Genomic DNA, 15032 nt, shown 5'->3' with positions numbered 1-15032 from the left:
TACACTAAAGCTAAAATTAACCCTGCAATCTCCCTACAAGCCATAATACACATGTGATGCGCAGCGGCATTTAGCGGCCTTCTAATTACCAAAAAGCAACGCCAAAGCCATATATGTCTGCTATTTCTTAACAAAGGGGATCCCAGAGAAGCATTTACAACCATTTGTGCCATAATTGCACAAGCTGTTTGTAAATGATTTCAGTGAGAAACCTAAAACTGTGAAAAATTTAACTTTTTCTTTTATTTGATCGCATTTGGCGGTGAAATGGTGGCATAAAATATACCAAAATGGGCCTAGATCAATACTTTGGGTTGTTTACTACACTTACACTAAAGCTAAAATTACCCCAAAAAGCTCCCTACATGCTACCTTCACTGCTGGACATAATACACGTGTGGTGCGCAGCGGCATTTAGCGGCCTTCTAATTACCAAAAAGCAATGCCAAAGCCATATATGTCTGCTATTTCTGAACAAAGGGGATCCCAGAGAAGAATTTACAACCATTTATGCCATAATTGCACAAGCTATTTGTAAATAATTTCAGTGAGAAACCGAAAGTTTGTGAAAAAATTTGTGAAAAAGTGAACGATTTTTTGTATTTGATCGCATTTGGCGGTGAAATGGTGGCATGAAATATACCAAAATGGGCCTGGATCAATACTTTGGGTTGTCTTCTAAAAAAAATATATATATACATGTCAAGGGATATTCAGGGATTCCTGACAGATATCAGTGTTCCAATGTAACTAGCGCTAATTTTGAAAAAAAGTGGTTTGGAAATAGCAAAGTGCTACTTGTACTTATTGCCCTATAACTTGCAAAAAAAAGCAAAGAACATGTAAACATTGGGTATTTCTAAACTCAGGACAGAATTTAGAAACTATTTAGCATGGGTGTTTTTTGGTGATTGTAGATGTGTAACAGATTTTGGGGGTCAAAGTTAGAAAAAGTGTTTTTTGTCCATTTATTCCTTGATATTTTATAAAAAATTTTATAGTAATTTATAAGATATGATAAAAATAAGGGTATCTTTATAAAGTCCATTTAATGGCGAGAAAAACAATATATAATATGTGTAGGCATAGTAAATGAGTAAGAGGAAAATTACAGCTAAACACAAACACCGCACAAATGTAAAAATAGCCCTGGTCCCAAACGGACAGAAAATGGAAAAGTGCGGTGGTCATCAAGGGGTTAATGTCCTTTATGATGACAGTCCTGCTTTAAATTATGTAAATGTATAATATACTTACTGAAAATCTAACTTTTCGTAAAAAAATGTTTTTTTTTTACAAATTAAACAAATTATCTACGAGTGTGTAAATAAATAGTGCTTAAATGTCGTAAAATGCTTTACTTGTGTCTGCAGCTTCCAACATTCATCAAGCCCGCTGCCAAATTATTACGGTTCCGAATACTGATAATAGTATCAAGCTTTAAACGAGTAACCAGATACAGGGATACCACATGGTACATTTCTCGTGTTTTGTTCTGGGTAAAAGAAAGCCTTACGCTTTTCTTAGAGACGGAGCGCCCCCTTCTGGGCACTCGTCTAAGTTACTGTGTTTGACAAAAGATTGCAAGAACTTTGTTCCTCCCGAGTTCCCGTAAGGCATATCTGGTATCCATAGCAACGAAGGCGGTGTTCGGGTACTGTTAGTATCAGGTAAAACGTCTATGGGTCTGATGTAGACGTGACAACTGTATAAAACCGTATTCATTTTGGGGACTGACGAGTGAGGCAGCGCCTGAGTTTCGTTGTGAATGGCTGACCCCATTAGAACGTAAACATTGAAACATCGTGTGGAGCATTTGGTGACCAAGAAGTTGTAAGTTTAACCCCTTAGATCAGCACTCGGGACCCTAACAGTTCAAATATTAATTATATTTAACTACAGCACAGGTGAAACAATCAGCTTATCTATCAGCTGATTATTTCACCTGTGCTCTAGATAATGAATATCTGGCCTGTTATTGGTCTTGAGAACTGGAGTTGGGAAACGCTGGCTTAGATGTTGCACAGAGCATAGAGTCTGGCAGCCAATGCTAAAGCTTAAAGTAGTGGGCAATACAACAAACCCGAATATTACAATATAAACTAGGTTCACATCTTCTGGTTAATGCTTATAACTTTTTTCTTACAAAATTACAATCACTGAATAATGTTATGTTTTTTGGTAAATGCTAAGAAATGCCTGCACATGATACAACCAACTTGCCAGTATTTATTTCACTGTAAACATTAGTATGAGGGGTTTATGGCTGGGGACAATATTACACTATTTCCCCTGGGACAAAAACTGCTGAAACTCAGCAAATACACTGTCATATATGCAAACTTTCATAATTTGTATTTTGCTTTATAAAAAAACAACAAAAACAACTACTGTCTCTCTCTTGACACATGTATTTAACTTTGTGAACTGTTACAAATTATTATGTGTGTATGTAATAAAATATATATATATATATATATATATATATATATATATATATATATATATATATATATATATAAATCAATCAACATGTATCACAACTGCCAGGATGCTATATAAATTTCGAATAAACAATCCCATAATAAGCACTCACTGGTCAGCAGTATCAATCCATACTTTATTATGTGACTTTTTGGGACAGCTGGTGCCCCTTCCTCAGAAAAACCCAAATAAAACAAAAAGCGTTCATTTATACATATCTCGGAGAACACTCCCCCCACCCCATTGTGCCATAGAACATGCACACAAAGTATACACCCATGTCAATCCCAATTAAAATCAATATTGTCAAATGAACCCCATTACATTAGTAAGGAGAATTCAACAGACCTAGTCCATCTCAGTGCCCTTCAATGTTCTCTTAACTCATCTGTTCTGAATCAAAATATCTACGATCAACATATCACTCTTGCGGTATATGTGTGTGTATATATATATATATATATATATATATATATATATATTATCTCATAGAATCCTCACACTTCAAATAGACTGTATCAAAGAAACAAAGATAATAAATCTAAGAAGAAGTGAAACAATTTTATTACATATAAAATCAAAAGTGCACATATAGATAGACACGGAAAAAGTTATCTCATAGATACATACAAATATGGTCTCTAGCTTGAATACACCGCAAATGTAATGAAACCTAAAGCAATCTCAACCAAAGTCGTTTTATATTCCATATTCTGTGTGTATATATGAGAGAAATTCGCTTTCTGGTGGACATAGTCCAAGAGTGCCAGATTGTTACACATACTACCATTACACAGCGGATTGCTTATGTTGAGCTGCTTGCTTATGCTTGATTAACACAATGCAACACTGCCATACCCAGCAGACTTATGTCCCGGTGTTCTGGTTTATAACACTATCATCGTCATGAACGTGTAAATAACAAGCTTAATCATATTGCTCCTTGCATACTAACTCGGGCTTCATATGGCTTGGCATACGTTATTGTAGCTGAATGGTTGGTGCGTTGTTTAATGATACGGAAGTGGCTTGCTTTCCTCTCCTGCTGTCAGTGTCTCAAATTGATCTTTAATACATGGGAATCAACATATTAAGCAGAACTGCAATTTATAGCACTATACCAAGTATGGACTGTCCTTACTTTTGGAATCCATTTCATAAGCCTATTTTTTGCTGCATGCATTATTTTCTACTTAGGAATTCCCCCCAGTATTTAGTCTGATTTTTGTATGTTTTTTTATAAGTCTTGGGACACCAGTCTAAATATTTTTAATATATGCATCCTAGTATGTGCACTTTTGATTATTTATTTATTTATTTATTTATTTATTTTTATATATATATATATATATATATATATAATACAATTGTTTCACTTCTTCTTAGATTTATTATCTTTGTTTCGTTGATACAGTCTATTTGAAGTGCAGGGATTCTATGATATACGTATTGTATTTTTTTGTTCCTTAGACTGGAAGGTACAATCAATCCCGTGCACTTAATTCTTTTAATATATTTTCTTTTTAGGTATACTTAGAATTCTGTAAGGTGCTATCCTCAGTTATAATTTGCTTATATATAAATGGTCAAAATTGAAGGAGGGTTTGCGTATAATAAGGACAAATTATTTTTGAGTACAGATGTTAAACATATCATAGTACATAAAAAAAGGGTTTCAGCATACCCCAAAACCTGACTCATTTAGTTGGGCATTGTACTAGTGCCAGACTTAGTTGTAATTTGGTCTCCTGCTTTGGTGATGTGGCTGGAAGCATAATTGCTCGAATTTTTTTTTTTTAATAAATTTTCTTTATTTGAAAAAAAAAAATCATGTACACTATACAAACAAGTATAAAAGTGAGCAAAAACTACATACTCCTAAAGAGAGAAATAACAACTGGGATATTATATCTTTTGAAATTATTACCCATCACCAGTTTATATTACCCCAGTGTTCCCCCTTCTTTCACTTTACTCACTTTTCCAATAAAATTCAACATTCTTTGAACAAAGTGCTAAGTAGCTTCTTACTATTATCAGAAATTTGGAGTAAATATGGAACCCGTCCACTCCCCACCCATCACCACCCCTTCACACACACAACACAAAAAAAAAAAAAAAAAAAAAAGGGAGGGGAGGGCTACCTAGCCCAATACTTCCCTCGGACAATGGGATTATTTGTGATATATTTAACACAGCATCTTCCCCATATACTTAATGAATCCCAGCCATGTTTTCTTATAACTCATGATATTACCTTTATTATAGAATTTAGTATCGTAGGCCTCCAGGAATGCCTGTCTGAGTAACTTTTTTTTAACTACTGCTATAGAGGGGATCTTGTTATTGACCCAGTTTACATAGAGTAAGGATCTCGTTAAAATTATAACCCATTGTATAAATTTGGTGTTTACCCCCCAATTAACCTCCCTATTTAAAAAAATAGAGTTTTCTCCCGATAGATGAATCTTCTTTTTTGTAACCATTAGAAGAAAGTACTCAATTTTACCCCACATCTGTCTCACCCTGGGACATGAAAACACCATGTGTATTATAGATGGATCTACCTCCCCACATTTTACGCATTTATTATCTATTAGTGTATTCCATTTTTGTGCCCTTCTTGGGGTGATGTAATCAAAGTGTATTAATCTGAAATGAGATTCTCTGAAATTGGCTGACTTTGTAATATTCTTAATGATTTCAAAGCTTTTGGGAATGATCACACTAGTACTAAGGTTATAATTACCCCACCTATTAGTGTAGTCTCCAGTAACTCTTTCCGTCTCTGGAGTTTGTAATATGCTATATAGAATAGATAAAAGGCCCTTTCTAACTTTTGGACAATCTAAGATCGGATGTTTATGAGCAATTCTTGATTCTTTACCTAACATTTGCAACAGATAGTGATTTGCCTGAAAAAAAAAAACTTGTCTGATGATGGTACTCCATATTTTGACTGAAACTCCCTAAAGTTATATGGGCGTATCAATAGGGGATTAATCAGTTGATTTATATAAATAATATTTTTTGGTCTCTAACGATGGAATACCTCATAGCTTAAACCTGGAATAAATCTAGGATTTCCCAAGAGGGGCAGATATTTAGTGATCATATACCCATGGCCTGTCGATCTCATTGCCATCCTCCACGCCCTTACGATATCTTTATATATACCAAGTTCCCTATCTGAAGCATGCAGAATAAATGACAAAGATAATGGAGCACAAACTGCTTCCTCTATTTCACGATTCGAAAAATTATCCGCATGTGTTAACCAATCTAGTGGATATCTTATTAAAGCTGCATTATTATAATTTTTTAAATTAGGGAGAGCCAGTCCCCCTTTAGAGATTGGAAGATATAATTTTTCTAGTCTAATCCTCGGCTTTTTTCCCTTCCACAGAAAACGCTGAAGTTCTTTCAAAAAATTACAAATATCTATATCTTTTATCATCATTGGGAGCATTCTAATAACATAGAGACATCTGGGTAAAATAAACATTTTAAATACTGTCACCCTTCCCATTAGTGGAAGCGGCATATTAACCCATTGCTTCAATCTCTCTATATTGTGTTGGAGAACCAGCGTGATATTTAATTCATACCATTTAGCTGGATTTGATGATAAATAGATTCCCAGATAGCTTAATTCCTGTGTTTCTATAAATTGATATGTTTGAGTATCCACTGGTTTCTTTAGCCATAACATTTTAGATTTAGAGTAATTGATTTTATAGCCTGATACCACTCCATAAGAATCAAGAATTTCTATTATTCCCTTAACATATTTACCTGGAGACGAAACAAACATTAAAAGATCATCCGCAAAAAGCGAAATTTTAACACTTTCTTTGCCAATTGGAAAACCTACCAAAAAACTCCTAAGAAGAATAGCCAGTGGCTCCAGTATTAAATCAAAGAGCAATGGGGACATAGGACAGCCCTGCCTTGTACCTCTCTTCAAGGGAAAAGGGGACGATAAATAATTATTGACCAAAACCGAGGCTTCTGAATCAGAGTATACATTTGCTATTAGCCCCAGGAACCCACACTCAAATCCATATCCTGCCAAAACTTCCATCATAAAGGCCCACTCGACTCTGTCGAAGGCCTTCTCTGCATCCAAAGATAGCAGGAAGGCCTCCGGCAGATCCGATTCATCCTCCCCATCGCTATGACTATTATATTTACATATTACTTGAAGTATCTTCCTTACATTAATTTCTGGAGTTCTACCCATTACAAACCCTGCCTGATCAATATGAAGTAATCTTTGAAGAACAGATTTAAGTCTATCAGCCATGATTTTAATCAATATCTTGTAATCAAGATTCAAAAGGGAGATTGGCCTATAAGAAGATAACTGTGTAACATCTTTTCCCTCCTTAGGGAGGAGAATAATATTAGCTGACTTAAATTGTTCAGAGATCTTTTGGCGATGAATAAAGAAGTGGTTATATACTTCCCTCAAAATGTTTACAATATCCTCTTTAAGGCATAGATAAAATTCTAATAGCAAGCCATCTGGCCCGGGTGCCTTCCCTTTGCTCATGGCCTTTAAGGTGTTTAAAATATCTATCTCGATGATAGGTGCATTAAGCTCTGTTTTATCCTTCTCTGCAATTTTTGGAAGCTTAATGTTTGTTAAAAATTTCTGGATAATTTCTTTCTTAGGAGATTGAGATAGGTACAGGTCTGCAAAATATTTCTGAAATAGTAATGTGATCTCTTCCACTTTATTATGTATTTTACCCTCTGAATTGATCAATCCTATTGTTTTCCTTTTTTGATTCTATTTATCAAATTCGCTAGGTATTTACTGCCCTTATTCCCAAATCTTTCAAAAGGGATTTCCCTGCTATAGAAAGCAAAAATTCATCTCTTTCTTTCCTTGCTTTATAATAAGCTTCTCTATTCTCCTTTGTCAGCGACTTTCTCATTCTTGAATATGCTAAAGATAAGGCCGCCCCGAATTTCTCCTGGCTAATATAGGCTTCTTTCTTTGCTCTGATTACATATGTTGTGATATCTGCTTTCAACATATCTTTTGCTGCTTCCCAATAAATGTCTACATTGCCCGAGTAATTCAAATGATTATACTTAAATTCCTGCCATTTTCCCTTTAAAAACTGAGCAAATTTAATTGAGTTATTCAAATAACTAGGCATATAAAATGAGTTATAATTTGGTTTATTAGGCTCTTTTATTATCAAAGCTATAGGAGCATGATCTGATAATGTAAATTCTAAAATTTTTGTATCCTCAATTCTATTAATCAGCGTTCCAGATATCAAAAATAAATCTAGCCGGGCTAAGGTCAAATGTGTTTTCGATAAACACGTATATTCTAAGTTGTTAGGATTAAAAAAATCTCCATACATCCCTCAAGTTATATAATTCTAGTAAGGTTTTTTTTTTTCATATTTTGCATTCCGGTTTGGAATCGTTTTCCTCTGGTTGCCCCCCAATTTCCCCCTATCAAGAAGATAGTTTGGAGTAATGTTGTATTCCCTACCTTCTATATTTACGTGTAAAAACACATATCTCCCTTCCTTATCAATTATTGTTTGCTTAATTACAAAATTCAATTTCTGATGTAGTACAAATGCTACCACTCTTGCAGATTTCTTATATGATGAGCCAATGACTTCAGCTATCCAACCAGCCCTAATTTTTTTTTTTTTTTTTTTTAAATTGTTTTTATTGAGATTCGTTAACAGGCAAACAGGGCATACATGTCAATGAAAGTTTTACAGATAGGTACTTTCCACAAATACAAGCAATACTTACTAGGTTACCTAGTCAAAGTGTGATTACATGCCATAACAATCATAGATTAGGTAGTACATTTAATGCCAGTTACGTTCTGTACCTTCAAAATGATCTAGGGGGCCACTCATGGACCCTTATAACACTTTAAACAGAAACAAAGAAGGTAGCGTCTAAAAGTACGGAGACCACTTTTGGATCTCCTGAGGAGAATCTCTATTTTCTGAATTTTTAGGGTTCAAATCTATAAAATAAACTTAACCTGAAAAACTTACATAGAACCCGTGACTTATACCAATATATAACCAACTCTTGTTTTGTTATTTTATATACTATAGATAAAGGCATTCCTGATCAATAGCAGAGGAGAAAACTGTGCTACTTTCTTTTAGAGTATAATTCACATCTGCTTATACCAGGCAGCCTTCAATATAACTTAATATGGGTCAGCAGCTGGTCTATGTCACTAACACCGAGTTGCTAGGCTAATAAAGCTGCAAGGCGGCTTAGGGATGTAAAAGTGGATACATAAGGCCTATGAGGATCTTCTTTGGGAAATGTGGAGGATTAGTATATAGCCTTAAAGAGAGACATATCTATAGTGCTTTATAGTATGGTATGCATAAGAAATACAACACATTAGGTCCAGGGTGATCTTGCTCATAGACACTTATTTAAAAAACTAGAATTGAAACGCTAACATTCACCTAGAACAACACACAAAGATACTGAAATGTAAATTTTTATACAACAAACTCTTATTGGAATCTGCAGCTTGCTAATCTAAAGGAAGCAAGATAAATAATTATAACCAAATAAAGCATCATGAATCATTATTATTTCAAAAGGGTCTAATACTATTATGTCATTAGTGGTACAGAGTGTCTGCTATGTGAAGTCAGTGCAACCTGGGTTAGGGTGTGGGGGAGAATATATAAATCTGCAACTGAATTTACTTGCATATATAGAGCTGAGTGTTATGTGTATGACTGACAGCATGTTACATAGGTGCGATACCTCAGTGATCTCAGCGGTCTCATAAGCAATAAAGAAACTATGGTGTAGTTTACTTTACAAATATAGAACTCCATGATAACTCAATGATTGATAACTAGTCACAACTATACAATGTCCCAGGGGACTCAATAGATCTTTCTAGCTCCTACTTTACATAAATATAGAATGTCTTGCCGTCTCGGCCGCCGACAGTTCGACATTAATCAAACAAATAGGGAGCATAAAATGTGACTATTGTTACTAACAGAGTATAAAATTTAGAGCTATATTCTATATTATCCCTCTGAATTATTCAGCCCCCATGCGGTCAAAAAAGTAGTTTCAAATCATATATACAAATGGGGATTAGATGGCAGAATTAGGGTGACTCTAGGCAAGCATCACAATGCAAAATATATGGACACCCATTAAACGTTGACATAGCAATAAGATGCAGGAAAAAGGCGGTGTAGTCTACCTCTGACTATGGTATTTAAACAGCTGAGTAGTAGATTATAACAAGTTATACTAATATATACATATCACAGAGGTCAAAAGAGGCATATACTCAAGTGTAAAAATTAAAGAGATCTGTCTCACTGAATAGGGGCACAATAACAAACATGGGTGAAATTACAATCCAGCATTGCACATACTGATACTTTCTGTTATAGAGGTTTAATAAAGAGTCATATGATTATATGAAGGTCATGGATCATAGCAATATTCGTGTCCAGCAAATCTTTATGGATAAAAGTGTAAGCAGATACTGCAATGTCTGTGTCTTTATTCGGTGAGGGACTTCCAAAATCCAACAGTTAATGTTATCATACTGGAGTTCCAGAGGGCGCTCATAAATTACTCACATACGGATAGAATGTAAAGTTAAACTGCTTAACCCACTCCAGATCTCTGAAAAAATTGTGCAATAGAAATTCTTCTGCTGTATTGGGGGCTCACAAAAGCTATAATCCTGCGGGAATGGGACTTATAGTGTCTTAAACTTATGTCGTGAAGCTGTTTAGCTCTCACCACCGGCTTACTCTCAGGAGCTGTGAATGAGTAAACCCTCGATCTACGTCGGCCTGACAGTAGCATGGTTTTAGGGTTCGTGATCCGGGTGAGGGGAAGATTTGTAAGAGGCGCCCGTAGCTTCTCCAACATGACTCTCTTAACAGGCATAGGCGCATGTTGAAAATCCATCTGCAGGTCCCTCTTTTAATTTGAGCGGATTGCTCCAGCATCTGTCTTTTCTCTCTCTTCCTGCCCCGTCACCGCGCCAGGGCCAGCCATACAGCGCGCACTGCCGTAGACTTTCAGATCAGGTAGTGTCACATCCGATTTCTTTCCTCTCTCCTTTAGATTTACCTCCACTAGGCTGGCTACGTTAGATCTATCTGGATCCAGAGATCTCTGCCCATGCTGCTCGGTATGGGCCACATCTGTATTTCTGTCGTGGGCCTGATCGATAAGGAGCGCGCCAAGTAGGTGTTTCTCCATGCGGTCAAAGTGATTAAGAAGCAGTCTCTCAATATCTCCTAACAATTTGATCTTGATGGCCTCCATAATAAATGCAAGAGTGGTTTTAAGTGGAAAAGGCAGTTTGAACACAACTGCTATACCCCACATGCGGGGGGGGGGGGGTTGCTGATTCCTTGTAGTGAGGCCGCCGCCCCAGGTTCCAGCGGTCCAGATCTGGGTCTAGCTTTCATAAAACTCTGCAAATTTGATATTGTTGGAATCCACAGTATGTGGGCTGTTTATATTTACCAATGCTTTTGGTCTAAATTGCAGAATGGGCTCAATAACCGGCGGGTTAGGAACATCCAACTCAGAGCTCCAGATATTGCGACCTAACAAGCCGCTGCCTAGACACGCCCCCAGCAGCCCTAATTTTTTGATGTTCACACTCAGACAAGTGTGTTTCCTGGAGGCCTATAATATCCACCTTTTTCTTACTCAAAAAATTAACAATGGCTTTTCATTTTATTGGTAATTGATCCCTCCCACGTTCCAGGATAATAATTTAACCATTAAATTTCTTCAAGATATAACGAGAGAAAAAAAAAAAAGGGGGGGGGAGGGACGGAAGAAGGGGGGGAAAGCCAGGCCCAAATATAGCTTAAAGCAACTACAACCTCCCCTTGTGATTCCCATCTTTGTCTCATCTCCATGAATCATTATTCCATATGCTTTCATTTTAATACGCATTGTACAATTATCCATCTCATTACCCATTTTGTTCTCCAAACACCTCTCAGTGAGATACCTCCCTAGAGGGGGAAAAAAAAAAACCCCTTAATGCAGTATACAGTACCCCCGTTATATATATCCATAGTTTCCTTTTGATCTTACATACTCAATCTATTTTACTCCTATAAACTTTTCATGGGTATCTAAACCACTGTATCAAAGAGAAAAACAAAACAACAAAAAAAACCTTCAATAGGTAACTGAACACATATAACATATATATTTAACGGAAACTAACCCAATTTTACAAGAATTCCTTTGCCTTTAGTGCTTTACATTCATTTTACAATAAACAAACATATAATTTAAAGACAAGCTACCCCAATTGTGCAAAACATTTCCTTGTCTTCAGTACTTTACATTCCTTTCTCCTATACATATACATTTAAAGACAAGCTAACCCATTTGTGCAAAAATTTCTTTGTCTGCAGTGCTTTGTATTCATTTCTCATATTTACAATAGCCAAAATGAAATATTATTCCTATAAACTCTCTATGGGTATCTAAATATACAAAAACAAACAAACAAACCCTACGTTAGATATCTAAACACATATAACATATACATTTTAAGGGCAAGCTAACCCATTTGTGCAAACATTTCTTTGCCTTCAGTGCTTTATATTCATGTCTCCTTTTTCCCGTAAACAAACTAGTGTAATATTCCTATAAACTCTCTATGAGTATCTAAATGTGGAAAAAAAAACTAATTAGGCTTCATATCTCTATCCAGGAATCTTTGGGCTTGATCAGGGGATTCAAAAACAAAAAAGTCATTCCCCGCTCTGATTTTCAATTTGGCCGGATACATTAATGAAAAGTTCTTCCCTTCCTTCACCAACCGTGTACAAATGTGTGAGAACGCTTTCCTTTTACTTGCAGTCTCATTTGAAAAATCTTGAAAGATTAAAACTCTGCCTTCTTTATAAATAAGCTGATGTAGCTTTCTATAGGCTCTCAAAATAGCCCATTTACTTTGGAAGCAAAGATATTTCACCACCACAGCTTTAGGTCTAGCTGGTCTTGTCTCAGAAGCTTCCATTATTCGTCCCACCCGGTGGGCTCTTTCTACCACAAATCTCACCCCTCCTCCTTCCATTTCCAGTAGTAAAGGCAAAGTTGTTTCTGCAAAATGTATCAGATTTTCTGGTTTTACCTCTTCAGTTAACCCAATTATCCTTAAATTGTTTTGTCTACTTCTATCCTCCCAGTTCTTCAACTATGGCTTTCAATGTAACATTTTGCTTTATTAATAGGTTAAGTTTGGAGTCCTGAGAGCTTAAATTATCTTCACAGTGGGAAATTCTTTGCTCCATTTCTGTGAGCCGCTCATTTTGCCTCTTCATCTCTTCCATAATTGAAGCCAGTTTTATATTTATTTCTTCCATTTTTAGGAAAAATTAATGCAGAAACTTGATTAGCAATAATATTGTCTTCACTTTCCTCACTTTTCTCTTCCAATATTGATGAACCAGAGTTATTAATATCTTTATTAGATTTTCTTTCCCCTATTTTTTGTTTTGGTGACATTTTCTGAGTCTTAAGGTATTTATCCATCCAAAGCATTTCCTTTATTATTTCACATATATCAACTTGTTAACTTGTTAGCTTTTTAAAGCAGATAGGGGAGGTTCTTGCTCTCCAACCAGATGATGTACTGTTCTATCTTTAAGAGGTAAAAAATTCCAAAATTTTAAGTAGAGTGGGGAAGGGGCTTGCATTGATACCATCCATCATAGACCTATATTATTAAAAGGTAGAGAGTTTCAAAGCAGCTTTATAATTAGCCTGATGTAACCAAAATTCACATTCTCTTTAGCCAGAGGGAAAATTACAGACCCAACCCCCTTTAAATTTTATACCAGCCTCTCATATGTCGTTTTCTTTTCCTTCTTATTAGTTAACAAAGTAATTACATTCTGAAAATTCATACAGACCCACGGCTGGCCTCCTCTCTCTTCCTTATTATTTGTAGAGTTTAAGGAGTTTTTTTACAGAGAGGGAAAGAAAAAAAAAGTGAATATGTACTTAAGCTTGTGTTTTTAATTATACTTCTCTGAGATTTCTCAATATCCAGCTACTCTAGCTTGTGTGTCACAGGTTTTAATATTCACTTTATTGGCCATAAGGTATTCACAAATCCCCCTATCCTTTCTCATTTAGTGCTTAATTGTGAACAGTCAATTCGAGATTTTCCAAGTGCTACTGGCAGTATTACAAATGTTCAGTTTTTCTTTTTTCCATCGAAACCAAACTGCTACAATCACATTATAATGCACAATCCATTAGTAGAAAGGAAAATAGAGAGGAGAAATACCTTATTCCCTCTGCTGTTGCACTTTTCCTGTGCAATCCTCTGTAGCTCAAGGCTTGCGTATTCAGGCTTGGGGGGAGGGTCTCACCTGTTGTTAATGGTGATAGATTTTGAAAGCAAACTCATCACCGTGAGCTTATGCCGTTCCTCCTGGCCGTGGCTTATACCCGGATCATCCAGTTCGTTCTTATTCACTTCACATCTGCCGACCTGCAGACCCACTCTGCCTCCGTGGGATTGTTGGAATGCCGCCTTACTGCTAGACCGAGCTAGCTTCTTAGCTTACCGGTAGGCGCTAAATTCTCAGCCCCTTCCCTTCTCTGTCTTGCACTGCAGACGCGCAGCTCCTCAAACACTTCCTGCGTGACTTGTGACAACACCACTATGCCTCTCCCCCTCACATCCTCAATTTCTCGAAAATTTAGTACGCAGATAATATATTGTTTTGAGTCTAATATGATTTCTTATTCTTTACAAAAGTTATGATCAAGCAATGTCTTCTACCTCAAGAGGTCAACTGAGGACAACAGGACAAAGAAGCAAAACCACTCCATCTCCCACTGGATCTGCTACAGGAGCTTCAAATGCAGGAAGTGGGACACGAAGCAGACCAAGCGATAAGCTAAATCCCAAAACTATAGATCCAGTGAGTCATTTGCAAAATGTAATTATATTATTATGAAGTATATGTCGTACTCTAGATATAGTAAATTATAGTTGATGTTCTAGTAAGCACAATGAATATATGAGAAATGTTTTTCATTAAGTGTAGTATGGTTAGTAGAGCTAAGTGAGCCAAAGCGTATCCAGATCTAAGAACACTGTTATTTACTTTTACAAAATAAGATGGTGGATGTAAAAGAATTTGGAAGGAGTGGTTGTGTATGGAAGAAAAGGAAATAGAAAGGAAAACTGGCAGATGAAAGAGAAAGGAACAAGAGTTGGCAAATCAGTTTGTAAGGGGAGCTGCAATGAACAGCAGCAGTGATGTAGGGTGGAATCAGAGGATGTAAGGAAGAAGGAGAGAGGGATTGTAAAGGAAACAAAACAAGTTAGCAAAGAGTGTGAGGAAAAGGGTCAGAAAAAGGGGAGAGGAAAAGGAAGTGTTGATAAGAGTGACAAAGAGACCATAATGAGGAAAGCCACAATAATACACAAAAATTGAAAAGAGGGAAGCTGTGAAAGTTGAGTTGGGTTGACAGAAGTGGACAAG

The 15032-nt window shown here is 36.2% G+C and overlaps 1 protein-coding gene across 3 annotated transcripts in view; it reads left to right on the top strand.

Annotated features, from left to right (window-relative positions):
* The first annotated feature begins 1665 nt into the window (after nucleotides 1–1665).
* The window catches only part of PACRGL (parkin coregulated like), a 122647-nt gene continuing 109280 nt past the window's right edge, over nucleotides 1666–15032 (top strand). For 2 of the 3 annotated variants that reach the window (XM_053704098.1, XM_053704100.1), the window contains exons 1-2: nucleotides 1666–1833; nucleotides 14300–14465. In XM_053704098.1, the coding sequence (XP_053560073.1) occupies nucleotides 14313–14465 (153 nt within the window). In that variant the 5' untranslated portion in view covers nucleotides 1666–1833; nucleotides 14300–14312. Of the gene's footprint in view, nucleotides 1834–13728; nucleotides 14466–15032 lie in introns of those variants that run through there. The other variant, XM_053704099.1, reaches the window with a different exon arrangement.

Source organism: Bombina bombina, chromosome 2 (assembly GCF_027579735.1).
Source record: "Bombina bombina isolate aBomBom1 chromosome 2, aBomBom1.pri, whole genome shotgun sequence".
Taxonomy (NCBI): Eukaryota; Metazoa; Chordata; class Amphibia; order Anura; family Bombinatoridae; genus Bombina; species Bombina bombina.
Note: the sequence above shows the minus strand (reverse complement) of the source record. Positions and strands in the feature narration are given on the sequence as shown.